The 27,785-nt window shown below is 44.1% G+C and overlaps 1 protein-coding gene across 1 annotated transcript in view; it reads right to left on the bottom strand.

Moving 5' to 3' along the window:
- Positions 1 to 27,085, bottom strand: part of RHOT2 (ras homolog family member T2) — a 42,042-nt gene extending 14,957 nt beyond the window's left edge. Inside the window, 21 exon segments of the mRNA XM_042438217.1 lie at positions 672 to 802; positions 1,114 to 1,214; positions 1,329 to 1,474; positions 2,309 to 2,393; positions 2,975 to 3,095; positions 4,541 to 4,649; positions 7,760 to 7,799; positions 7,801 to 7,821; positions 7,823 to 7,849; positions 8,893 to 8,952; positions 8,954 to 8,991; position 9,229; positions 9,970 to 10,051; positions 10,054 to 10,076; positions 10,672 to 10,722; positions 11,990 to 12,039; positions 12,041 to 12,064; positions 14,612 to 14,655; positions 16,040 to 16,121; positions 19,780 to 19,833; positions 26,971 to 27,085. Of these exon segments, the coding sequence (XP_042294151.1) occupies positions 672 to 802; positions 1,114 to 1,214; positions 1,329 to 1,474; positions 2,309 to 2,393; positions 2,975 to 3,095; positions 4,541 to 4,649; positions 7,760 to 7,799; positions 7,801 to 7,821; positions 7,823 to 7,849; positions 8,893 to 8,952; positions 8,954 to 8,991; position 9,229; positions 9,970 to 10,051; positions 10,054 to 10,076; positions 10,672 to 10,722; positions 11,990 to 12,039; positions 12,041 to 12,064; positions 14,612 to 14,655; positions 16,040 to 16,121; positions 19,780 to 19,809 (1,266 nt within the window). The 5' untranslated portion in view covers positions 19,810 to 19,833; positions 26,971 to 27,085.
- Positions 27,086 to 27,785: the final 700 nt, after the last annotated feature.

Below are 27,785 nucleotides of genomic sequence, written 5' to 3'. Positions count from 1 at the left end.
AAACAGAGTGATGATCTTGGGCCCCAGACCAGAAGGCATTTCCTTAGTCAGAAAAATGTGACTCTGGTGCTACAACAAACTACAAATTCCAAGATTCCATAGGATGGAGCCATGGCAGTTAAATTACATGAATTCTGCAGTATGGCAGCAGCCTCAGAAGAAAAGCTCAGGGCTGTCCAGCAAATGAGTCAAGAAGAAAAAGTAGGCTGAAGCTTTAAGTATACAGGATATCAGAAAGAAGAGACAATAATTTGGAACACAAATCTCAGGCGCAGTTTGATTGTGGATTCCTGTTCAAGCTCAGTCTCAGTTCTCTATCTGTAAAATGGGAATAAGAGACATTTTATGATTTGATCTGAGTTCATCCCATCAGACAGACTGGAGAAGGAGCATAATGGTAAGAGCTGGATGTTACTTGTTCAATGTTTCACGGCAAACCCATGGTAGAAATGGACTCCTAGGCTCAAAGGTCAAGCATCACACTGAATTTGCATTTGCAAAAAGCCAGAAATGAATGAGAAAACTGAATGCAGAGATTTCCTTACAATTCCCCCTCTCTCATTCAGACTTGCCTCCCATGAGTTTGTCTGCCTTTTCGGAATCATCACACGATAGGATGAAAATGAAGGAGGGTTGAACAAAAGGCAAGGGGGAGAATCCTGTACACTCACAGTCAAGGTCTTCCCAAGGAAGGCCTGCAGGAATGCAGATTTGCCAGCACCTCGGGATCCAACCACTTTGCAGAGGAAAACATTCCGATGGGTTTGGCCCTTCTCCAAGTCAATCCTTTTCTCCCGTGTAACTGGAGCAGAAGAAAGCAGGAAGGGGGAGAAGTGGGAAATGAGAAAATGGTGTTTATGGTGCCTCCCCTTCCATCTGTGACTGGAAAGTCTCTGCAAAAAGCTACTGTTATCTATGCAGGCAGATTGTTTATTTGACGCCCCTTCATTTCCAAAGGTGACAGATTACTCCCAGTCTTCCCAGTATTGAACTCAGAAGCAGAGGCTTGGGTGGCAGCAGAGAGGACAAAATCTGCCATTGTTCCATGACAGTACCCCCTGTCCTGTCTTCAAGTGTGTTTGAGGTTCGTAAAGTAGAAGTGAGATGACCCACCTGTGATAGCATGAACCTGTGAGTCCTGTTCAGAGAAGATGGGGTAACCCAGGTAGCCCAGATGCTCCAGGCAGCGATGTACATCCAGATAGGCAACCAGCCTAGGAAAATCCGAACACACAGAAGGCTGCCCGTTACAGGGAACAAGGGAGGAGCTCACCAAGCATGAAGCAAACTGGTTTTAAGGAGGGAAGGCAGAGAGGGGCTGCGCTTACGTCCACTGGCAGAGGAATCCATGCAGGGAAAGCAGGCCTTTATCAGTGGTGCATACCGTGTGGTAGAGCTCAGGACCCCAGGGCACATAGGGGAACACATTAAAGAAGCTCTGCAGCTCAGCAGGGGAGAGGGCTCCATCACGGTCCTACAGATAAGCAGGGGAAAGAAATGGCAGCTAACCAACATCCTGCATTTATCTCACCTCTTGCTACCATCATTGCCTCAATCAAAGATCAAGACCTAACCATCAGAGGATGTACTTTCTCTCCCACTGCCATTAAAGGAAACATCAGTCTGGCCAGGTTTCTGGATGAATAGCAGTGCAGAGTTTGTCTCCTTTTTTCAGAGAGGTTTCTTCTATTATCACTTGCCCTTTAGTAGCAGAGGGAGTCTGTGGGGCAAAGGATGTGCGACCAGGAGCTATAGATTATGGGTGCAGTGATGATTTATGGATGGTTGCATATTTGTCTTTATCTGTACAGATACTAAGTCCAAAATGAGACTTGCTAGTTCAGAGGTAGTGCAGCTTCAAGGATCAGTGGACAAGAATGAGAACCAAAGGGCTGCCTTCAAATTCCACTGGGAGCTTTCTGGAAAACTTTCTCTGGCCTCCACTGGAACCAGGATGTGGGACTAGACAGGACACTTTGGAAGATTCAGTCAGAGTCTGGAAAGGTTACTTTTCTGGACCACAGCTCCCATAATCCAGCAGCCAAGATGGCCATGCCAGTTGGGCGAGTATCAGAACTGTATTTCCAGAACTATGCAGCAAACAGTTCTTATATGCTCAGCTACACAACAGTTTATAGGTTATTTTAGATGGTGAATGTGCACAAAGGGAGAAGCAGCAAGATGCAAATGGCTTAACAGGGGCCATGATAGTTTTATTCAGCTGGGTTCAAATAATACTGAACTGGGAGAGGCACAGTGACTTGCAAAGGATTGTCTCTATCATTGCTTGTGCCACTATGAAGCTCACCTTGTCATGCTTCTCAAACATCCTCTGCAGAAACTGGTAGGCAAAGTGGTTGAGTTCTGTGGAGCAGTCGTGAGGCACCTGGATCCTGAAAAAAGGCAAGTTGCCCAGGTCAAGGCAGAATCTTACAAGGAGAACTCTGAGACTCCTGCAGTCTTCACGGTCTCTTTTCAGTCACTGATTACTTGAGTGTAAAACATGTGACTGTGACCCACCATAAGGGAAACTCTAGACAGGTAGAAAATGATGTTGTTATGCACCTTCAAGTCATTTCCGACTTATGGTGACCCTAAGGTGGACCTATCAGGGGGTTTTCTGGGACTGAGAATGTGTGACTTGTCCAAGGTTACTCGGTGGCAGAGCAGGGAACTGACCTCTAGGGTCATAGTCCAGCACTCAAAACACTCCACCATGATGGTTCTCATTCAAAATCATATACACCTTAGGAATGTTAGTATGCAAAGCTTGCTTAATCTTTCTCAACTTGATTCTTCTGGATGTTCTGGAACATATCAGCCCCAGCCAGCCTGGCTGACTGAATTTGGAGAAAATCACAATGGTAAGAAAAGAAGTTCATTAGGGTTCAAAATCTTTCTTTCCATAGTTTCATATATCAGTAATATCTTTTCCTTCCTCCCAAACAATCTAAAAGGGACATGATCTACTCACGGTGGGCAGAGATAGTCATCCATCAGTTCTAGTGCATCATCATAGCCAAAGCGGCGTAGGATGGTCCATGTGGTTTCATGTCGTCCTCGCTGGATAAAGAGAGTATTGAGGAACAGGAATCCTGGATGAGAGGAGAGGAAGATCAGATCCAAGCATGAATGTACAGTAACAAAAAGCTACAACAGAACTGCCCCAAATGGAACATTCTCAGGTCTGGTTATTATTACTATTTCCCAACCTTCTTGCTAAAATAACAAAGACTGTTTGAATTTAAAGCAGTCTTTAACTTTAAAGTCTTTAACAGTGTATTGGGAGTTGTTCATTGCTTCTTTTTAATCACTTTAATTTGTAGTGTACAAAATGACAATCAGAAATAAATCCTGCCATTAACTTGAGTTCAACCAAAACAACTCTGAGAGTAATTTGTATGTTTTGTTATGTATTGCTACTGTTTGACTTCAAGTCGTTTCTGACTAATGGCAGCCCTAAAGTGAACCTATCATGGGGTTTTCTTGGCAATTTTCTCCAGAGGGGATTTGCCATTGCCTTCTCTGAGGCTGAGAGACTGTGACTTGCCCAAAGTCAACCATTGGGTTTACGTGGCTGAGCTGGGATTCAAACCCTGGTCCCCAGAGTCACAGTCCAACACTCAAATCACTACACCACACTGGCTCCTTTTATAATGCATATTCTACATATTTGACATATTTAATAGGAATAATAAGCAGTAAAAATGGTTGTCATATCGACCGATGTGCATCATATCAAAGCCTTTGGATTATTAATGTTAGAAAGCATTAAAACTTGCTTGATCAAGTTTACTAAAAGATAAAATAATGTTGCCCAATATTAATAAGCAAGTTTAGGTTTTTTTCATTGAAACATAAATGAAAAAATTACCTGTTTTAAATAAACAAACACAAAATAAAAAAGGGTTACACTAAAAAATTGGGATTTTAAAAAAGTAAAACTGGTGCACACCCACTAGCTGCATAGACTGGCCTTTGCTCTTTAACAGCAACATGTTGTAACTGGGGCATGTGTATAATTTCTGCAGCTCAAATTCCCAGCTTGGAGGCATCATGCATAGAAGACTCTGTTTTGCAGTATTGATTTAACCTCAAATGCTCCTATAAATTATTTTATTCAAGGAACTTTCCCCGATTCACATTCCTGCTTCTCTCCCAGTGCAGCAGTAAAAGAGCTCCCTTACTTTCCCCCATCATTTGCCTTTCTTCTCTCAGTGAAACTGTCAAGTTGTTCCCAGGGTTATTGAAACAGGATGAAATCCACACAGAGCGGCAACAGGGAACAAGGAATGTCTATTAAAGTAGAAGTGTGTTCTAGCAACACGACTTTTCAAGTTAAAGGACGCAGCCGGTTTCAAAGCAGCAGCACTGGTGCCCTTAGGGGTAGGGTCTAACTGGATGAACAGCCATAGCATCAAAGCACAGCCTTGGGCTAGACATACAGTGTCACTCAGCTGTCATCCCTCTTTCTCATCCGTCAAGAATTCTGAGATCAGCCCCCTGGGCCAGATGCGGAAGAGCTCTCTGCTATAGTTACCATTGAGCGTCAGGCCGTTGTCCTGGACCCCATCTGTCGTGTTCTTCCAGACCACCATTTTCACATCTTCTAGAGCTTGAGGGGCTAATGGGTTTCCAAAGCAGGACTTCTACTTCCCAAGAGAAACCAGGAAGCCAATAAGAACAAGGAGAACCATAAAATCAGAGTAGGAAAAGACCTCAAGGGTCATCCAGTCCAACTTCATTCTGCCATGCAGGAAAACACAATCAAAGTACAGTGCGCCCGTGTTATACGTGGACATTTCAGCATATGCTGAAAATTGTGAGGGGGCTGCGCGGGATGGGGCACATGCCTGAGGCACCTGTGCGCTGCTGCGCCAACGCCACATGCACAAGCCCCATTACTTTCAATGGGGCTCAAGCATATGCTTTTTTTATGCAGGGGGGGGGTCTGGAATGGATCCCCCACGTAAAAAAAGGGCGCATTGTACTCCCAACAGATGGCCATTCAGCCTCCATTTAAAAACCTCCAAAGAAGGAGACTCCACCACACTCTTCTACTGTTGAACAGCTCTTACTGACTGGATGTTCTCCCTAATGTTTAGGTAGAATCTCTTTTCTTATAGTTTGAATCCGTTGCTCCAGGTCCTAGTCTCTGGAGTAGCAGAAAACAAGCTTGCTCCATCCTTGACATTCCTTCCAATATTTAATCATTGCTATTACTCTAAAAATAAAGCATCATGGCTACCTGTGAAGCATCATGCCTGCACATGAAGAAGCTGACCACTCAGTAACTCTTGGGATATTAATGCCCCTAACTGTGCATGTTTCCTGCAACTGTGGAATCCATCACACAGTCATTGGTTTTAGAATCACTAATCTCCTGAAGAAAACAAAAACAAGGTATTTCCTGTCTTGCTTATTCAAGGGTGGAGGATGAATCCCAATGCCATCAACAGAAACAGAAGATATCATCCACAAATACAAATCAAGGGACCAAAGGATGTAGAAGGCAAGGCTGGATGAGCACTGAATTCTCAAACCAAAATAGGAGATACAGGAAAAATCTGTATTGCTGGCCACCTGTCATTGACAAAGTATTTAAGATTGGGATTAAATGGATTCAAAACTATATAAAGTTTAGAGGCTACATCTACACTGTAGATGTAAACTACATTAATGCAGTTTGACACTGCTTTAACTGCCGTGACTCAATGTTATGAAATTTTGGCAACTGTAGTTTGGGGAGCTATTTAGCCTTCTTTGTCAGAGAGCTCGGGTGTCACAACAAACTACAAATCTCAGGATTCCATAGGATGAAACCATGGCAGTGAAAGTGATGTCAAACTGCATTAATTCAACAGCCAAAGTCTATCAGAAAGATGGTTTGGAAGCAATGAAGATATAATAGCAAAGGTTATTAGGGAAAGCGGGTCCTTCAGGATAGTCAACTGACTAATATCTAATCCTATAGAAGAGGAATGGTGAATCTTTGATCCTCCTGAGGTTTGAGAAGATAATACCCTTATTTTCTTATTAGTGGCCATGCTGGTTGGAATTTCTATGAGTTGTCCTGTAAAGCCAAAGGATGCCCACTTTAGGCCTAACAGGTCCTATTTCCTGACCTTCAATAATCTTCAGCCAAGTACAGAAATGCTTTTTTCCAACTGTCCAGTACATATATAACTGAACAAGACCCTTTGAATCAGAATACGTGAGACTGTGTCTTTTCAACTAGACCAGCTATTTTGTCAAGGTACTCAAACTTTTAAGACCCAAGATCTTTTTCAAGGACGATGCTCAGAGGCTGACAGGGTAAATCTGCCTTGAGAATTAAGACGGCAAGAACAGATTATGTGAACTGAAACCACAGTAGAATAAATCCTTGCCTGGAGAAACAGTCTGAATGGTGGTTTGGGGAGAAGGTTGTTTAAATCTCAGGGTAAAAAAAACACCTTTGCTGTCTATTTTTAATGCCACAGAACACTGACAAAGGAAACCTCACTTTCCAAGCAGACGTAAGCATACAGTTTAAAAGAACCAAGAATATAGAGTTTACAATATGATTTTCAGACAATATCGTCCTTATAGGTAGAGATGGGTCTCCCATCTGAAATGCTGGGATCACAAGAGTTTTAGATTTTCGAGGGGGGGGGGTTGGATTTTGTCTCATTTCCATATACTAATGAGGTACCTTGGAGTGGGGCCCAAGTCTAATATGAAATTCATTTGATTCGTATATACACTATACACATAGCCTGAAGGTAATTTTAACCATATTTTAATCATTTTGTGCTTGCAATAAAGTCTGGGTACAGTGGACGCAGCAGAAAGCAAAAAGTGTCACTATCTCAGCTACCCATATGGACAATTTTGGAACTATTTTGATAAGAAGACGTAACTGTACCAAAAGGCAGCAGGTTTCTTTAGTGTGACACTTAGCAGAGTGTCACTGCGGGTTTTATAGGACCGCCGCTTTGAGGCGGTCTGCCGCCGCACCGCTTGCTCCGTGCGGGAGCCGCAGCCAGCACACCGCGCGGCTCCCGCGTGGAGCCAAAAAGGAGCTCCAAAATGGAGCTCCTTCTTGCGTCGCCTCTATGACGTCGCGGGCGCCACTTGCGCATTCATGACATCATAGGTGCCACGACACGTTCGGACGCTATGTGTCCGATACGTAAGATGGCTCCGGCCGTGTGGAACGGCTGCGCCATATTGTACAAGTCCGTATTAGACCCAAGGCGTCCGAAGAGATGCCCCTTTTTTAAAATGGACGTCCTGCGGACACGTCCCAAGTGCCGGTGTGTAACCGGCCACTGTTAAGATTCTTCTGGAGCCGTTAGCACTGCTTTGTTTAGAATGGGAAATAATAATAATGGCATAATTGTGATAGTGAGGGACAAAAAGAATGCAGGGACACATAATACCAATTGTGCCCCTCACCATCAGTCTTATTCAACGACGCTCCCGAAATTCCAGCAGCCACTGTTTACAAATTTAAAAACACATTTTGCCAAAAACAAAGAAACAAAGCACTCACCAGAAGCTGAAGCTACTTTCATCCCAGCCTTTAAGAGGCAGTTGTGTGCAGTTTCACTCCAAGTGTTTAAGGCCTAAAAGTTCCTTTTTAAAAGGACCGAAGCACAGTCCAATACCAGAAGTCTGCTGGATCCATCATTGCAAAGAGAGATTCTGAGGAATCAGGCTGATTTTCAGCTGCCTTTCCCCATTCCAGCCCCCAGTTGTTAAGGTGGAAACGCACCTGGAAATAGTTCAGCTCTTCGTCACTTAGGATCTTGTGTTACTTGGTCAGACATATTGAAATCCGGTGAGTGCTCGAGTGCACGCTGGTCTAGCTGTGGGGGTGGTGTAGAGAGAGAAAAAAGGGAAGGTGTGAGGTTTAAAATAGCCATGCAAAGCATCTATCCTACCACTGAATTCAGTAGCAAGACGACGAATAGTTCGAGCCACGCAAAACCATCCAGGACAGAGATGGGCAAGATGGGAATTCAGAATCCCAAACTCCTTTACCCAGGTGTAGCAACAGTGGAAGACCAGGGGGTAGCCTTAGCCCCTAGGAGATACTGGAGGCTGCACCCAACTAAAAAACTATTATCTTTCCCCAAATGCCTATAGAGCACTTAGGGCATTGGTAACCATGGTTTTAGGTTCCCTGGGTCCAGGAAAGCCTTTTAACCGGAGCGTGGGAAGTATTGCCTCTTTTAAAAAAAAAGACCAGTCTTGGCTCAATTGGCAGGGAGGAGCGTGATGAAAATAACCCCACATCATCTAAAGGATATTTGGGGACAAAGAAGTTAGACCTTGGGGCAATGGTGCCACAGCCAGCCCTAGAGGCTGCACTTTGTCATCCTGCCCTTAAAAAAAACACCTCAACTCCTCAGTAGTTTAGTAGACTGAAGTCTATGAAGTTCATGCTGCCAATTTCTTTCTTTCAGTTAGTCTCAAAAGTGCTACAAGATCTCTCACGTACTGATTCTAAGACTAATGGCTATATCTTTGATTCTACCAAAAAGAATACAATAATTGTACTCATGAAGACAATTATCATTCAAAACAAGATGTGCCTTATGCTCTGTTATGCCAAAGAGGAAAGAAAAAAACGAGGTGGCTACCAAACACTTCCGATTTGAAGTGGCATTGCCTATAGTGGATCCTGCTTGGTGGATCCTCAGATCCATTTAATTGCCCACTCTGACCTATGAGCAACGTAGAGTGGCTTGATCCTTTGGTTGGAACTGCAGGAAATGTGGATTCAAAATGTGGATACAAATCCAATTTATAGGATGGCTATGGAGAAGCCACCGTCTCTTAGCTTACAGTTTTGCTTTGTACATACATGCAATGTTTGTCTCTCTGATATGACAGCAATCCTACCTGTTTCTCCTCTGGTCATACAGAGGAGCCGTTGGGTGCAGAACTGCTTTCTGAGCCAATAAAAAGCTCTGAGATATTCTTCAAGTTTCTTGCCGAACACTGGTGCAGAAAGAGGAAGGTGACTTGAGAAACAGAGTCAACAGGATGCTTGATAAAGAAAGCACACACAGTGCAAGGAATGCTTGAAGATACAATGTTCATGCAAGCCACAGAGGATGGCCTGGACTAGACAGGGGGAACTGTGACCCTTTAGATTTGTTTTGATATTCCCATCAGTCCTAGTCAGCATAGAACAGAGGGGATGCTGTGAAATGCAATCCAAAAGTTGTTGCCCACCCTGGACTAGAAGCAATAATCACCTGACAAGGTAAACATGTAATGTCGCTGTGGACAAAATATCTCTTGCACCTCAGTGCAGCCATGTCTCACAGAATTACAATTCCACCTTTCTTGGGGTGGCAGTGTGGGAGGGTGACAGGGAAGATGTGTACTCCAACTCATTTGAACAGCTGGAGGATGCTTCAAGATGATATACATGGCATTGGGACACAGACAGCAGACGTGAAGTATCATAAAAGCCTAAAGGGCACCCCTTGCCAGATCAGAACAATGATTCATTTCCTGCTCACAGAGAGAAAACCAGGTGCCCCTGGGATTCCAAACACACGCTAACATCTCTCTCTATCCTTATTAAGACTTTTTCTAGCTTTTACCCGCAGCAGTTGATATCACTAACACATATCTCGTGTCTGGACATGGAGTTCCACTTAGTAGCTGGTCAGATTGTCAAAAGTGACTTTTTGGATAACACACCCAGAATCCCCCAGCAAGAATGGCCAGTGTAATGAAAAAAATCACTGTTCCAAATTTTACTTAGCAGTCAGGGCTAAAGCTGTGAGAAGACTTTCCTCATCAACCTTTTAAAAGTAGTAGCCAGTGGCCTAAGTCTGTGGCAGCAAATTTCCTAGGTAACACATGGTGTTAAGCCTAACACATTGGGAGGCATAGTGGAGAGGGCCTTTGAGGGTTACTGAAGCTCCCCCCACCCACCCACCCAATTCAGAAGTAGTTTCGAACTCTACACAGGTCTCAATCTCTGAGAACTGGTTCATGATGGGCAGGATGGTTTCCATAGAGCTTCCAGTCTGCAAGTCGGATTATTTCCCACAAGGATGATGGGGATCCTAAAATAGAGCAAATAATATTTGAAATGGTAAAAGTGGCACATGATGCTGGCTGGTGGTTATAGCCAGGCTATCCACAAGAAAATCAAACTCTCCAATCAGAGGGAAAAGGGGCACGGAATACAAATTCAGAAGATTTCATTTTCATTTGCCTTGTCTACTGAGGACTGACTCATATAATGATGTATGGAAGTACTGAAATAGTTCCTATACAGAATTACAGGCTGCGTCTCCCTTATTCAAAATGCTTGGGACCAAAATTGTCTTGGATTCCATCCCCCCCCCCCATTTTGGAATTTGCATATACATATAGATCTTGGAAATGGACTCAAGTCAATGTCCTCCAGCAAGGGTGAAATCTGTTTCTTCATTCTTTGTGTGCAAGAAACTTGGACATCTCTGTGTTTGCCCCATGACCAATTAGCAGGTGGGGAAACAGATCTCATCCAGGAGACTCCAATGACCTTCTATACAAGACACCCTATCTGCTAAGTCTTCAAAAGTGTTTAAAACTGGCAAAACCGGAGGCCATGCCAGTGTAAGCAATCTATAAAGATTTGGCCAGAATATCCCATTCCATTGGATGTTATAGTACCTAGAACACTTTTCAGCTCCACCGTTCACCATTGGAATCCATTGTCCGAATCTTAAATACAAAACAAAACATTAATTAACTTGAGCACTTATATTATAAATATATAATATATTTAGCCTGCCCAATTACAAAAGAATTGGGCGGATTACAGTAATAAAAACACATAAGAATACAGTAAAATCAAGATTAGTCCCTTCCCAACCCCCCATCCCAGTACTAAAACTACATTAATAATCAGATTTAAAAAGTAATTAATACACATAGTGTTAAAATTAGGGGAGAGCTTGTGGACCGAGTGACGTAACTCATAGTTTTGGGAGAGGATTTTTGTCATGCCCCCGCATGACAAAGCTCCATTCAAGAAATCATAGATAATATGACTGAAAGATGATCATCCAACGCCTCCAAAGGCAAGTTCAACCTTCCAAGGGAAACAGCTGAATTTGTCCTAGATGGAATCGTTTTCTTTCAATTTGAATCAATTGTTCCTGTTTAACTCACTCCCACCTTCTATCTACAGGACCCACTTGATATCTATGGATCAAATCTCTATCAATTGGATATCAAGCCCATCAGTCTTCTCTCTCAAACTAAATATACCCAGCTCTGTAAGGTTTGTTTTCTAGACCTCCTGCAGGACAAAGAGAAGCCAAATCACTCAGAATCAAGCCATGCCCATCCAGATTGCTGTGATACCAGAGGAAAGCCGACACATCTGAAACTGGTGCTTGAAGATCAGCAAAACAAGCCAAGGTAAGTTTCCGTTTCACTTGCTCCCGCATTTGATTTTGTCTTTACGCCAGACACTGTATGTCTCAAATAGAAGGAATCTCCAGTCAGCAGAAGCTGAAAATGACACTTTAAGTATTTGTGCTGGGTAAATCTAAACCGTTTCACCATGCTCAGCATGAAAAGGTAGACTGGAGACGACAGCATTAAAGATGAGAGGCCTGCCAGAAAAAAAGAAGTGGCAATCTTAATTCAACACCCAACATGGCTAAATACACAGAGATTTAAACTCCGGCCTGGTGAATGAATCTGTCCGTCTGGATTTCTTCTTATTCTAAATCTCAGGCCTTTCCCACCCCAGTTATGGAGATATCTTAGAATTTGGGTAAAAATCTTCTTGAAAGTGATCTCAAAATTCCATTCATCCTTAAATGAGATGTCTCCTCTGCTCTTAAGACAGCTGCAGATGGGTCATGAGGAAGACAGTTGAGATGGCACCACCATATTTGCCATGTCATGGGGAATGAGGCAGCTCATGCAAAAGGCCATGCAGTCACCATAAGTCGGAAATGACTCGAAGGCACACAACACACCAAAGACAGCATTTACCTTGTCAATGGTGGACTCCTCTGTGACGTCCTAACACCATGCAGACCACATTTGCCTGTAAGGGGCAAAGGAATACAGGCTTTTAGCAACATACAGAAACAAAAAAATGGATAATTGTACTGCAATGGTTACATCAGACCATCTAAGATATCAGATGGAGGGACAGGCTGTCTCCCTGCAGTGTCAGGGACAAGTACTTTGTGCTCATTTTTTAGTCTTTCATACAAACCTTCTAGATGTTAAGATCTACAAGAGGAGGGCTTTCTCTCCAGTCCTGCCACCATTTCTGGCTGATATGGTGAGTAAAAAGTCACTCCCCGCGCTCTCGTCCTTGGGAGGAACACTTACTGCCGCCTCTAAAATCTGGCTTGCGCAACCTCCCAGAGGGCGTTCTCTGCTGTTGCCCCCCAACTTCTGGAACGACCTGCCAGCTGAGATCGTCAGATAACATCATTAGACAGCTTAAAAAAGCTGGTACAAGACGGATCTCTTCCGGAGGCCTTTCCAGATTAACCATCCGCCCCAGGTTCCCAGGTTCCCTCCTTCCTCCCGTGGCCACATCTTAGAGATGGTTGAGATCAACAGAGGATATCAGGGTTTTTAGTTTTATTGCTGTTTTATCCCTTGATATTGTTTTTTAATATGTTATTACTATTTAATACTGTCTTAAGGGGGGGAGGGATAAAGTGTTTTTAATTGTATATTTTATTATTTTACTGTTGTTAAACCGCCCGGATTGGTTTGCACAGAGGGCGGATATTACAAATAAATATTATATTATTATTATTATTCTAAGTGGCTGCTCCATGGCTTGCATACTTCCCCTTCTCCGCAGTGGAAAGAAGTCGTTACTGGGTCCCACATGTAGGAACCAGTAAGCTCCAAATTAATCTTCACTGTTTGATTCTGCTAATTAGATGAACTAGCTGACTCAGTAGACTGCAATTTCAGATCAAAGAGGGTCAAGAAAAGGCCTCTCTTTTTTAAAAAGGGAAAGATCTGACCCCCCCCTCCCTCCATGGCTATAGCAGGGCCTCTGCCTGTTTCTCTGCCTACGCTCAGCACTCTACTCAGTTCCGACCATCGCTTCAGCTCAGATGGTGCCAACGGCAAAGCAGATGGTGGGATCACCGTCCCTTTGGGAAGCGGGTTTATCGCTTAATCTCCCAAACATACAAGGTTTTAGATGGGATTTGGCAAGGCTGTGCTAAGCCTCGTATGTAGACACAATCGCTGGGGATAAGGAGGTGAAGGAGGCTCTCCTGCTCTCAGGGAGAGCACCTGCTTACCAAGTGAAATCCTTGACATATCTGCTTAAGCAGAACTTGGGAGCATTTGTAAGTGCTTTCAAGCCACCTATCAACTTGTGGTGACCTTTCCCAGAAAAGGAATATTCAGAAATAGCTTTGCCAGTTCTTTCCTCTGAAATATAGCACCTGGCATTCGTTGGCAGTCTCCCATCCAAATGCTAAGCAGGGGCCATTTGCTTCCTATCACCCATATCTGGGCTAAGTGGACTGACAAGCCCCCTTTAGTATAAACACTGGTTATGTAATTCCATATGGTCCACATGGTTATCTCAGCTCTACAGAGAATATTACTCGACAGGTAATGCAAGCACGTAAACCAAACCCATTTTGACAGGGAAAACCAGACCTGTCCAGGGTGAGCATCCACCTGGCATCCTAAAGCAGCCACCACAACCTGCCTTGGGTCCTGCTTACAAAAAAAAATATATGAAATGGTGGTCTGGCACTCTGAGCATCATTGGGAGCCTGAGTTCAGAGGCCAAATTAATTCCACAACAGCCTTGATGAAGCCTCCTTCCAGGAGTATTGTGAGAAATTCAAATGGTTGAAAGGAGTAATACAGAGCACTGTTAGGCAAGTCTGAGGTGGCCCAATGGTGCTCACTTTGGATCAGGCTTGATCATGTGCTCCAAAGATGGAGTGTGAGGCCCAAAGTGGAACACCAACCTCCAATGTATTTATTTGTTTGTTTGATCAATTTATATCCCACCTTTCTCAGTACAAAATCCAATGGTGAAAGGATTTTCACACAGCTTCCTCATCCCTTGGTGCCTACTGCTCTCCCCCCACCCAACACACAGACCAATGTACCTCGCAGAGCATGGAAATGTTGCATTTTTTAACTCCAATTTTCAGAATATCCAAGTCTACATGACCAATGGCTTTTCTAGCCAGGAGATCATTTTCCAAGCTCTGCTCCAGACAGCAGATAAGAAGACGCCATGCTCCTCCCAATGAATGTAAAGGAAGTAGACATTCTAGGTGCATTGTGAGTCCCTCAACAGTAATACACAACACCCTTCCCCCTTTCCTCTTTGCTGGGGTCTGATTTAGCCCACTAAGTTAAGCCACATATAGTGGCTTACAAGCAAGCAAAGGATTATAGAAACTTTTAACAAAACTGATAATGCTAATCCGAAGATGGCCCTCTCTCGGAGAGTGGTCCGCTGTTCCAGCTGAGCTTTTAGAGCAAAATTCAGAACTCAGCATGTGTGTGAGGGAGGGGGGCATAATAGGCCCAGGGGGATGTAGGAGCTGTGTGAAAACAGCACCCCCATGCTTTTCTTGCTCACCTTGGCAATCTCCTCTTGTAGTTCCTCTTCTGTCTGCTCTGACTCTAAAAGGGGAAGAAAAGGTTTGTACATTTTGGCAGCCTGGTCCCTCATAAAACACAAAAAACTGCTCACAGGGATATACAAACAGCATTCATGATTTATGTGATCCAAGGCATGGGAAACCTGAGTTCAAATCTAGGCTCACTCACTGCAGAATCTACACAGTTTGGGGAAAAGACTACTCTTTCTCACCTTGATTTACATTTCAGAAATCAGAATGGTGCAGTTTGTACTGAATGTAAGGAGATCTGCCCCAGCCCCCAAACCTGCCTCCTCACTGTTTAGAACAATCATCAATGTCTTTGTAAGTTATAAAGGGTAGACTTAAAGTGTAAGCAAAACTTTTGTAATTGCAAGAGCATTTTCCCAGTGGAGTAAGCTGCTTAAGTAGATTGGGAAATCTCCTTCTTCAAAGATCACCAAGACAAGATAAGGAAATTGTCCACTGGGGATGCTTAAGCGGTAGGATGTTCTGTTTCATGGCATGACAAGGAAGAAAGCAGTATTAGTAATAAAGATGAGTGAAGAAGAATTCATTGTATTTATAAAATACACTCAAGTATGCAACATGTTTCAGCTATCCTGTCAAAGTACAGTCATCTTACAAGCCAGGGGAATGTATGGAAACACAGGGAATTGCAGAAACAAGGTTATTTTTGGATTACAGAAGCAAGAGGAAACGACATCCTGGCACCTGACAGAGGCCAAACTATTAAGGGGCACTCATACTAAAGCCACCCATTAGCATTGTGGCTGTACTGGTACGTAACTGCGGACTTCCATCATCCAGCTTTGGTTCTTGAGAGACTGTGTTGTGTTGTAGTCAGCATTGGATTAAATCAGGGAGACCTGAGTTCCAAATCCTCTCTAAGCCATAAAGCTCACTGGCTGGCCTTGGGCCAGTTACCATTTCTATACCTCACAGGGAAGATTAAGTTTAAAAAGAAGGTAAGACAGGAGACCACTCTGGTCTCTTCAGCTTTTTGGAGGAGAAAGGGTAAGATATGAAAAATAAAGGGACTAGCGTTGTATAGTAACTATGATACAGCAACTTTCAAAGAGCTTCATGTTTTGTTAAATCTCTTCCAATCTTCTACAGGTAAGAAAGTCTCAGAAGTATCAAGAAAATCTATCTACACATTATGTAGCATGAATGAAAAGGTAGACCAAGATGGCAGAATTCAGATTTCAGCTTCTGTGATATGTCATTTTTAAAATATATCTTGAACTGTTTGAAAAGCTGCCCATATTATACCAGCTCAAATGGATGCTGTGTTAAGCCTTCAATGTCATTTGTTCACTGTCTATATACAGGAAGATCTGGTAAATATCACTTGGGTAGAAAAAAAAGAACTAAAATGAAACCAGGGCAACTGTAACACCTACCTGAATAGTCCACAATGTGGGTGGGAACCTTCTCAGGGGTGACATCTGCTGGGATGGTGATTTCTTCTGCACGAGGCGGCACCTGGAGGGGTGGAACAGAGAGAAGATCATTCTCACAATAAGGAAACAGGTACACGGAGGGGTGGTGTGGGAAGTATACTTCAAGTGGTGAAGATGTGGGACAAATAGCTATTAGAGAATATAAGGAGAGCCAAGGGTTAGCAATAAAAAGGCTGCCAAAAATTATGAGAATGATGCATTTTGTGCAATTATATATTGAATGAATGAATGAATCTTTATTTGTATACCGCTATTCCAATGATCACAGCGGTTTACAATCAGTTAAAATATGATACAGCAAATCCAATAAGAGAAATCCCCCCACATTAAACAATAAAATACAACAATAAAAATATCCATCATTCAATCACTTTTAAAACCATTAAAACTAATAACAGCAATAACCCCAAAGACATCCATTACATTACAATTACAACAGCATAAAGGAGAAGAGTGGAATTAAGGGACATGGGGGAAAGCAAGGCGGAAAAAATGAGTCTTTAGGTTTTTTCTAAAAGACTCTAGGGAGGGGGCTGAGCGGAGCTCAAAAGGGAGAGAGTTCCAAGCCTGCGGGGCCGAAGCAGAAAAAGCCCTATGTGCAGACATCACATATCTCGTGTCAGGAACTCTCAAAAGCTGTTTCCCACCCGACCGGAGAGTGCGGGGCGGATTGTATGGGGAGAGGCGGTCCTCCAAGTACCCTGGGCCCAAGCCATTTAGAGCTTTATAGGTTATAACCAACACCTTGTATTGCGTCCGGAAGCCAATTGGCAGCCAGTGTAGGTCCTCCAGTACCGGTGTTATATGACTGGCTCTGGAGGTACCCGTAACCAGTCTAGCTGCCATGTTCTGAACCAATTGAAGCTTCCGAGATTGGTACAAGGGTTGCCCCATGTAGAGCGCATTACAGAAATCGAGTCGAGAGGTTACCAGTGCATGTACCACTGTTTCAAGGTCCCCCCGGCCCAGGTAGGGTCGCAGCTGGCGTATCAGCCGAAGCTGATAACAGGCGCCTCTGACTGTCGCATCCACCTGAGAGGTTAGGTGGAGCGACGAGTCCAGAAGCACCCCCAGACTACGAACAGTGTCCTTTACAGGGAGCGTGACCTCGTTCAGGACGGGTGGAAAAATTTCCATCCCTGGACCAGGGGACCCTATCACCAGTACTTCCGTTTTCTCTGGATTCAGGCTGAGTCTGTTTTCCCTCATCCAGCCCATTACTGACTCCAAGCAGGCGTTGAGCAGAGAGATGCCATCCCTAGTCACTGCATCAGTCGGGGACACAGAGAAGACTATTTGGGTGTCATCAGCGTACTGATAACACTGCGCCCCGTATTGATTTAAAGCATCTTTCTGCTGCTTTTAAAAGTAGAACAGCAGAAGCCAGAGTGGCTTATATACAATTAATAAAAGAAAGTAATCTCTGTCAGTGAAAGCCAATATGGTGTAGTGGTTTGACTCCAGGAGACTTAGGTTCAAATATCCATTCAGCTATGGATGGATTCAGCCAGCTGGTAAGCTTGGGCAAGTCACGCTCTCTCAGCCTAAGAGTAAGGCAATAGCAAGCCTCCTCTGAATATATCTTGAAAAGAAAACCTTGGGTTGGGATCACAGTAAATTGGTGAAAGAGAACACCACCACCACCACAATCCTTGCCAGTGAGTCTACAACCTTAAGGTTTGAACAAAAAGAAAAAGGGATTGGGTTATGGGGGAATTGAATTCAGATATCAGTTCTTAAAGTTAAAGAGTTATTCATAAGATGGTTATATAGAATGGAAATGGCTGATGGAAGCAAAAAGGCTAGTTGTTCAGCAGGGTAGCTGCCAGGATCTGGCTTCCCATCTCCCATTGCCCTGCCTCATGGACTGATTTTCATCTGCTGACCCTGATGGGCCTGAGCAACACTAGGGAGTATACACAGGTCTCCAGGTCTCATCAAGGGGACACCCCAATTGCCCCACAGACTCTAGAGGCAGAATCTCTTCTGTATGTGTAAGCTGAATGAAAGCAGAGTCACAGAGTCAACTCCTAATTGCATGTTCCTTGAATACAAGGACAAAAGTGTGAAATGCAATGCCTGCCATCCATATGACATTCTGCTGGAGCCCTTCTGGCCTGTTGATCCCCTCTCAACCGCTTGCAGTCTCCTAAGTCTCTGAAAATCATGACCTGGTTCACTGACCACTGTGAGTGTACTAGTAGAGAGCTGGGGGGATGTGAGGAGGGACAGAAAACATTAAGCTGCTTGCCTGGGCCCAAAGCAGGGAAAGGTACTTAGAATGATCCCAGCGCCTGATTAGGGGACTTACTACACTGACCGTGCATGGGTCACGGGGGTCAACTTGGGGGACAGGCTGTGACACCATCTGCTTGTGCAGATAAAGGGCTCCAACTTTGGAACAAGGAACAAGCAGGCAGAGGGGAAATACAGCCCTTCAAGGGAATTAAAGCCACATTTTCCAGCATCTTGGGACATGTGTGTGTATGTGAAGGGATGGGGGAGGTATTTGGCCAACTGCTGATGCTCTCAGGCAAATGGCAGGAATAGCTATGGCTGAAACCACAGGAACAGATGGCCACTGGCTAAAAGTCTTACACAGATACACAGAATGTAGCAGCTACTCCGGAAGAACCTCATGGGCACAGCCATGGTATTAGGAAAGACAGAAAGCAGCTGGAGCACAATGGAAAAGCAGAGAATCAGGCTGAAAGTCCATCTAACCCAGCATCAGGTTTCCAATGGTAACCAGCAGTCAAATGCTCCTGCAAATCTAATAAACAGGAGAGCAAGAGAGGAGGAGAGCTTGACATTTTTACTTTTTTGGACTACAGTACCCTCTCCCCACTAGCAGTGCATAAAAAGGTAAATTTCCCAAGGTCTGGACTAATAACTATCCCCTAATTGCTATCAGCATTCATAAATACCCACTTCACCACAGAAGTTCCACAGCCAGCTTTCCCTAAACTGGTCCACTCCAGATGTTCTGGTCTACATCTTCTATCAGTCCCAGCCAATGCTCTGCGGGATGGATTAAGACACAATGGGAGATGTACTACAAAACCTCTGACAGGCTTTGGAAAAGGTTTCATTTCATTTAGCCATGACATATTGTAAAAATTGCCAGGAAGTCCCTGAAAGGTTGTGAGCACCTGAACGGAAGAGGGATGTTCAGATGTGTCATCTTTGCCCAGATGGCTGCTCTATGATACTATCCACCTGGAGAATTTCTGCTTCTGTCAGAAGCACCCCACACCTCCAAAACTAGAAGTCTGCATGTGGAAGCCTGAATACCTGAGCTCCTGATACTACGCAAGATAGTAAAGGGGACTTAGGCTGCTTCTGCACTGTGTGTGACACCACTTTTTGGTTAGTCTCACAAATTAAAAATCCCAGGATACCATTGCACTGAGCAATGGCAGTTAAAGCGGTGTCAAACTGCAGCCTAATTTGTAGGAGTGGACTTCTCCAGGACACACCAATGGATGGGTTCTGTTTGGTAGGCACGGGAGCGTCTGGCAAGGGAATTTGTGGATTTGGCGCAAGGAGCAGAGAGATTGAGATAAACATGGAGGGTTGATGGTAGGAAAATTTGTATCTTAATTAGAAAATATCAGTCACATGTTTACAGTTGCAGATCTCAACTGATGCGCTCATGGCAAGAGCCACCATCCACTCACCTCTTCAGGGAATTCTTCGCCACCAGGCATGATCACGAGGTTTTCCCACCTGGGCTGTGAGACACAGAAAGAAAGAAGAGAACAAGATTATCACAAGCTATGCTTAGATAAGGAGAGATGTGTACCAGGTAACTAACATTTTAATATTACAGTGCACCCCGCACAGGAGTTTGTTCTTGCTCAAGGCCGTCCATGATCTTTATGCATGTACAGGAACGAGGGCCAGCTTGTGTGGTGGTTTTGAGTGCTGGGCTAAGGCTTCAGGAGATCAGGGTTCAATTCTCACTCAGCCCTGAAACCCAATGGGTGGGACCTTGGGGCAAACCACATCTCGCAGACGTTCTCAGCAAATGCCCTCTGAACCAATCTTACCAGAAAAATCCTGTCATTACGTCTTCTTAGGGTCACATATAAATGGAAGCTACCTGAAGGCACACAACAACAGCAAAGAAATTTGAACTTGAGACGTCTTTGCCCGATTTAGCATCTTTCCCCCTTGATCAGTAGAGGATCTCTCTCATAGACTATAGCCATACTACAGATATCTTTTCTCATCGGCAATGCTAACTAGTGGTGACAGGATATGAACAAAAGGACAGAGGAGGACAGAGTTTCATAACAACTACACAAATGTAGCACGCAATTTCATTGTAACTGCAATAGTTCATCCTATGGAAGTTTTGGGATTAGTAGCTTGGTGAGGGATTTAGAATTTCCTGCCAAAGAGTTGTAGCACTGCTCCCCAAAGCATAAATCGCCAATATTCTGTGGGATAAATGCATAACATTTAAAGGGCAGTGAATTGCTGTGTAACTGCACAGTGAAAGGGACCAAAAGGAAAAAGGAAAACTTGTGGAAGCTTGGAGAGAGAAGAAAAAGTCAAAGTTGAAGAACACAATCTACCTTTAAGAAAAAGCAGGAATTAAAAAAGAAAATCTGCAAAGGGCAGTGCATGGCTGGCAGTTAAATTGTCTGGGTCAGCTGGGGTTTGCATCAAACTACATGCTGAAAAGCAGGCGAAACACTCCCAGGCATTCCTAAGGAGAGCCAAGTAGTACTATGAGTGTGACACAAGTGTTGGGATGTTGGTCACTTTCTTCACCTCTTTCCCAAAATGAAACAGACTTTCCGAGCAAAGCAGTGAGGCGGGAAAAACCACGAGAGTAAAGCTTCTTTGTTGAGAATGTAATCCACAAGTGCCCCCATACATTGCTTCTTAATACACATGGACTTTAGTGAATCAGATAATTAATAATACAAAGGTGCCTCAGGCCCGAATTTGGAATAGCAATAGCTCTCCTAGTGAAGAGAAGGCATTTGGCCTTGTGTTTGGTTTCTTTTTTTTAAAGGTTATGAATATTTGAAATAGGTTGTCTGCAGCCAGCATCTTAGGAAAAATACAGTTTGTTTTTAAACTGTATTAACAGATTCCCGAAGAGCTGGTGGAACAACTAACACTGCTCTTCTGAGGCATGGTTAATTTAGGAAGAGAAGGGAGGAGTGGTGAGCAAGATGCATGCTAATGGATGGTGGGTATAAACTTTGCTTTATACCCCACTTTTTCCCTCTCTTGAAGGACTCAGAACAACACAGTGATGCAAAACAGCCCTTGCTGAAATAAAAAGGGGAATGAGATTCTCCACTTTCCCCCTTCATTTTCTACATACAATCTGGGAGGTTTGAGGATGTTTTAAAAGGGCAAATTAAGTCAATACGGATCAAAGCTCCATGCCATTTTGTATGTCAGTTTCATGATTCTCATTTTACAGAGAAAACCTTAACTCATAAGGAGAAGGTGGGATGACAAACCAGATTAATTCACAGGAGACAGTTCCATCAGTGGGAGATTCGATACTTACAAATAGTAACAATAATAGTACAAAATGAACCTCAGGCGAAAGTATTACTATTAGAAAACCATAACTATCAGAAATGCTAGAGCATTTTGGTATAAAGGATGTCTGAATTCACAAGCACAGAGTAGCCAAGCGTGTGCCCTCGACGCTTGGGACAATAATTCATACACTCCTTGGCTGTTGAAATAGTGCAGTTTGTCATCCCAAAACACCTGAAGAGCACTAGGTTGCTCATTCTTGCAAGTCCTAACAAATTCAGTTCAAGCTCTAAATAATGCACATCAAACAAGCTTTTCGTAGTTCTTTGCATTGTGTAATTCTGCTCTTGTCAGATAGGAATCCATTTCTGGACGTCCACACATTCCTCATTTCTGCCCTGCAGGGGAAGCACACAACTGGCTTTTAATAATGTACTGGCTTGAGAATGTAATGTAATAATCTACTGGCTTGAGAACTGATGAATATATTAGAACTTGAAACTGGGATAATGGGTGGATTTTTCCCTTCACTTTTGGTGCTGATACACTGATTTTTCTGTTGTTTGCAAGGATGACTTCACAGGGTGTCTGGCCGTGTTTTATCGGGCTCTGAATATTACGGTGTTCCATGTGATTCCATGGAACCAGACATTCACATTCCCAAGAAATTAATGAAGTAAATAATAAACAGTAGAAAGAAAGGAGCTCAGCAGAGGATTAGTAAAATCACACAGTGGCCCCATACAGACTGCCAAAATAAAAGCTGCTTCGGGTCACTTTGGAGGTATGCTGTTTAAATGAGCTGCATCCTAAGAGTCTGGAATCTGTGCCAAAGCTGCGCTCCAGTCCTTAGGACGGAGCGTGGCTTTGGCACAGCTCCGGCCTCTTTGAACTCATGCAGCATTTAAACAGCATACTTCAAAGTGACCCGAAGCAGCTTTATTTGGTCTGTCTGATGGGGCCAATATCTCCATTAAGATAAGGCACAGGATCTCATCAGATACCACTCATACTTTGGAGAACTTCTGGACCACGCATGATTTGGATTCCTATTCTTTGAAGCCCTAGCCAGCAAGATAAAGGTGTACAGGTACTGTAGTCCAAACTTGGAGGATCTAGAGTTTCTCACCTTGCTTTAAAGCTTATCGTCACAGCTAGGAACTCCATTAAACTCCCAACCAAACGAAAGATGAACTGTAGACCAGACATCAGTTCACAAGTTGTGCACTGGGAACTACAAACATGTGAATCCACTTGTACTTCCACTCTAGTCCCTACTCATCTTTCACGTCATTACCACAAGGACAGGTTTTAGGGGCAGGGCCCACAGCACTTCCAAAATGAGATGGGCTAGAGAGACCAGCTCTTTTAAATTGAGAAAAGAATCGTCCCTTTGGTCTCCTTCAGTTCCATAAAGGCAGGAGAGATTCTGGGGCAAAGACATATTTGCATGACTCTCTGGAGGAACATTGGGTTACGTGCAAATAAGAAGCTGAGCAGACAGACAGAATGGCTGTCCCAACGCCTGAGGCCTCCTCTCCAAAAATGAGCCAACTGCAAAAATCCTGAGGATCAGCAAGGAAGGAAGGCATAGACAAGGATGGGAACATTCAAGTTGTGCGTGCAGATGGTCACATAGAAACACAAGGGTTTTTTTTTGGGGGGGGGGGGGAATAGTACCTCACAGAAAGCTATTATTACCATCTTCTCCAGACAGACCAGGCTTTCCAGAGACAAGTGCTTTTCTTCCTGGCTGCCAGCGTGTGATAAAGGCAAACACAATATTTCTTAAAAGACTAAGCTGGACAGCCCAAAAAATACATTTCAGTCAAATATGCATGGCCACTGAAAGACAGGAGAGAAACTCCCTTATACCTGTTTTCCATTCAAACTAATATTTCTTATTCTGTCTGGCAGCTGCTCTTTGCAACCTTGAGCAAAGAAGAGTATTTTCTATCACCAGCTCTTTTCAATGAGGGGAGCTTACAAGCTATATACTTGATACACAAAACATGTATTTGCTTGGTCAGTTGAGAGGCAGATGAGGGAATAGGGACTTTGCCTGAGCTGGAAGGGGTTACACCCCACCTGAAATCTCCTAGGCTCAACTCTGAGCTTGGATGTCCACGTTTCAGAGGTGACAAGTTCAAGTTTTAATAATGGTCTGGTCATTGGGGGGCAAAGTAAAGATGTTGCCTAAAGCCAAGGTTAATAGATAACCACATGAATATTAGAATGCAATGTAGGAGCCAAAAAGAACATATGAACTGGCCAAGAGAGCCTCCATGAGACTGGAGGGTTAGCTTGCGCTACAGTGTGTGCAGCATGCCAGGAAACCATTGTTTCTGTCCAACCACTGCTGATGGACAGCAGTGTTTATATATTCCAATTCTGCCATTTCTTTCTAATCTTTCTTTGTGGCCTTTTTGTTCAAAGACCACTGTCCTGAGGTCCAAGATGGAAAGTCCACACTATCACTGCATTTCCACACCTCCAAGGTTCTGCATTCCTATGGACATTCTCACACAAAGACTGCTCTGTCCATGGGTTTTCCACTCCACCAAATGCATCTGAGGAAATATACTCAAGTTTAGACTCATGCCACCACCACCTTCCAGCTAGTCTCAAAGGTGATGCAAGATCCCTTTGCACACAGGAAAACCAAAGGAGAGGGATGGCAGGAACTGTAGGCCAGTACCATCTGGTGGGTCACATATTCCCCAATTCTGTTCCAAGCCATGAATAGGGATCTGGCAATTCTTCCACTCACTACAGTCAGCTGTCCACATCCGTGGATTTTTTTAGCCATGGATTCAAGCATCCACAGCTTGCAAGAATTTAAAAAATATATTAATTCCAAAAAGCAAACCCTGATTTTGCCAATTTATATAAGGGACACAGTTTTACTACGCCATTGGATTTAATGAGACTTCAGCATCTACAGATGTTGGTATCCATGGGGGGCCCAACAGATACCAAAGGCTCACTGTATGTCATAAGGAAGGGAGCTAATTCAGCCTCTCTTCCCATCAGAGGGCAAGCCAGAGGGAAGCCCTCCTGGTCAAAGGGTTTTGGCCTTTGGAAAGACATGCCTAATTTTAGATATAATTCTGCTCTGCGACAGACAAATCCCCCGTAAGCTGAGAGCTGGTGGCAGGTCAGTTTTTTCTCTGGCTGAAGGTTCAACTTCATACAGAGTTCATAAAGACTGTCAACTTCACCAACTAGAAAACCTTTGAGTGTATTCAGTCCAGTTCAATGAGGCTTTCAGATTCCATAGAAGAGATCTTATTACAATGAGTGAGAACAGGCAATAGCTTCCATCAAGACCTTGCCTGGAGAAAGGCCAACACAGAAAAACCACACACTTGTTCACTGAACTACAGCATTTCAGAATACAGCTGAATGATAGATAACAACAGTATTTGAACATTTAACATGTGTTATATATGATTTGTTCAGAGGAGGTTTGACAATGCTTTCCCCTGAAGCTGAAAGTTGTGATTTTCCCAAAGTCACCCAGTGGGCTTCATGGCTGAGTTGGGAATCAAACTCCAGTTTCCCGGTCCAACAGTCAAACCACTAACTACGTCATGCTGGCTTTCCATACAGTTCTATACTTGGGGAGGAAAGAAGCATAGTGTCTAGATCAAGGGAAGTAATAGTGCCCCTCTATTCTGCTTTGGTCAGGCCCCACCTGGAATAATGCTGTGTCCAGTTCTGTCAAAACACAATTCAAAAAGGACATTGAGAAACTGGAGCCATGTGTCCAAAGGAGGGAGACTAAAATGGTGAAGGGTCTGGAAACCATGAAGCCGTATGAGGAACGACTTAGGGAGCTGGGGATGTTTAGCCTGGAGAAAAGAAGGTTAAGAGGTGATATGACAGCCCTGTTTAAATACTTGAAAGGATGTCATATGGAGGAGGGAGCAAACTTGTTTCCTGCTGCTCCAGAGAACAGGACCCAGAGCAATGGATGCAAGCTCCAGGAAAAGAGATTCCAGGTCAACATTAGGAGGAACTTCCTGACAGTTAAAAGCTGTTTGACAGTGGAATCAGCTGGGTCTGGTGGAGTCTCCTTCTTTAGAGGTCTTTAAACAGAGGCTGGAAGGGCATCTGTCGGGGATGCTTTGATTGAGAGTTCCTGCATGGCTGAATGGGGTTGGACTGGATCAGGGCCCTTGGGGTCTCTATAATTCTATGATCCATAAGGCATCTTCCTCCATCTCTTGCTGTCTCACACATCCACACAAAACACAGCAGATCATTCCTGAAACTGAATGGTCTTTCAAAAGCTGTTTGCCATGAATGAATGAATCAAAAAGTTAAACCACTGACCATCAGGGCTCAGCTGAACCACAATAGCAGCAGCAAACCCCTCGTGACCCTCCAAAGACACACTTTTAGCTGGGTTGCCAGTCCTACCAATTTCGTAGCCAAAGGAGCTCTTTGGGGCATCTATTGTTGTTGTTCTGGTGTGCCTTCAAGTCATTCCCAACTTATGGGGACCCTAAGACCTGACTTGGGGATTCTGGGAGTTGGCATTCCAATACAAAGTCCCCCAAATGTAGCCCTAGTAGCCCTAAGGCCTGCGTCCTCTCCCTCCATGCCTGAAAGGAGGGCTTTCAATGGGTGCTTCCTGTCCAAGATTAATTGAGCGACAGTTACCAGAATCCCCTGGTATGGGGATTCTGGGAACTACAGTCTCCCCCAAAAGTCACTCTAATAGCCCCATGGCCTGCGTCCTCCTCCTCCAGACCCGAAAGAAGGGCTTTCCATAGAACCTTCCTGCCCCACATTCACCCAGCAACAACTCCCAGAATCCCCAAGCCATAGAGGATTCTGGGAATTGTAGTCACCACAAAAAAGTACCTAGTTTCTGAAGCTCTGGACCTATCCTGTACCCTTCACTTCCATGCCTGAAAGTTGATGGCACTTTCCATGGCCCCTTCCTGCCCTGCAATCTTTGAACAACGACTCCCAGAATCCTCCATGGCAAATGGGGGTTCTGGGAATGGTAGTCCCCACACAAACAAAGTCCCTCCAACATTAATTTTTCTGGAGGTCTGAAACCTCCCTCCCCTCATTCCAGGGTCTGTTTCCTCCTCTTTCCAGGCAGTCCATGTCCCAGAATCCCCCAGTCAACCAGGACACTGGGTGGTGGATTCTGGGAATTGCAGTCCCCCCAAACATACAAAGAAGCCCACAGAAAGTGACTTACTGGTACCTCCCTGCCCTTACTCCCTGGTCTGTTGCCTCCCCTTTCCAGGCACCTCCTGAACAACAAATCCCAGAATCCCCCATCCAGTGGTGCATTCTGGGAATTGCAATACCCAGGCATTTCTCCTCCTCCTTACCCTCCCCCAGAAGGAGGATGCGGACGTCTCGCCTCATGGCTGCTGGAGCCTCCTCACAGATCCCCACGTTCAGCACAGCAGCGGCTTCTCCGTCCTCCCGCCGGGTCCACTTCCGGTTCCGGTTTCCGGCCTCCGCGCCTCCCGTTCTGAGTTGGGCTGTTACGCCACAGCGGCACCTAGTGGCTGGAGGGCGAAAGCGACGTCGCGCTGAAGGACAAAGACTGTATAGTGTAGAGAAACAGCGCCACCTATCGGCCGTGTTTGGAATTCCATTGGAGGCTCCTTTTTATTGTATTGCAAGACTTACACTGTTGCAAAGATTATTTGTAATGCAATATTTTGCATGGCTATTGATTAATGGTATAATAAAATGATAGCCCTGGTTAAATATATTTAGAGGGGTGTCATGCTGAGGAGGGAGCAAGCTTGTTTCCTGCTGCTCCAGAGAACAGGACACAGTGGAGCAATGGATGCAAACTAAAAGAAAAGAGGCGTTTTTAACTGTTGTTGTTGTTGTTGTTGTTATTATTATTATTATTATTATTATTATTGTGTGGTGATTTTATAAGTTTAAGGGAGGGAGGGAATAATATTTGGGATTGTTTTGTATTGGAGGTATACTTATTTTTTTTGCTTTGCAAGCTGCCTCAATCCTGGTGCAGAGGCAGAATATAAATAAAAATGTATTATTATTATTATTAACATTAGGAAGAGCTTCCAAAAGGTTTCAACAGAGGAATATGCTGCCTCAGAGAGTAGTGGGGTCTCCTTCTTGGGAGGTCTTTAAACAGAGGCCGGATGGTCATCTGTCATGG

This window comes from Sceloporus undulatus, chromosome 8 (genome assembly GCF_019175285.1).
Source record: "Sceloporus undulatus isolate JIND9_A2432 ecotype Alabama chromosome 8, SceUnd_v1.1, whole genome shotgun sequence".
Taxonomy (NCBI): Eukaryota; Metazoa; Chordata; class Lepidosauria; order Squamata; family Phrynosomatidae; genus Sceloporus; species Sceloporus undulatus.
The sequence above is the reverse complement of the archived record's forward strand: the minus strand, read 5'-3'. Positions and strand labels throughout refer to the sequence as shown.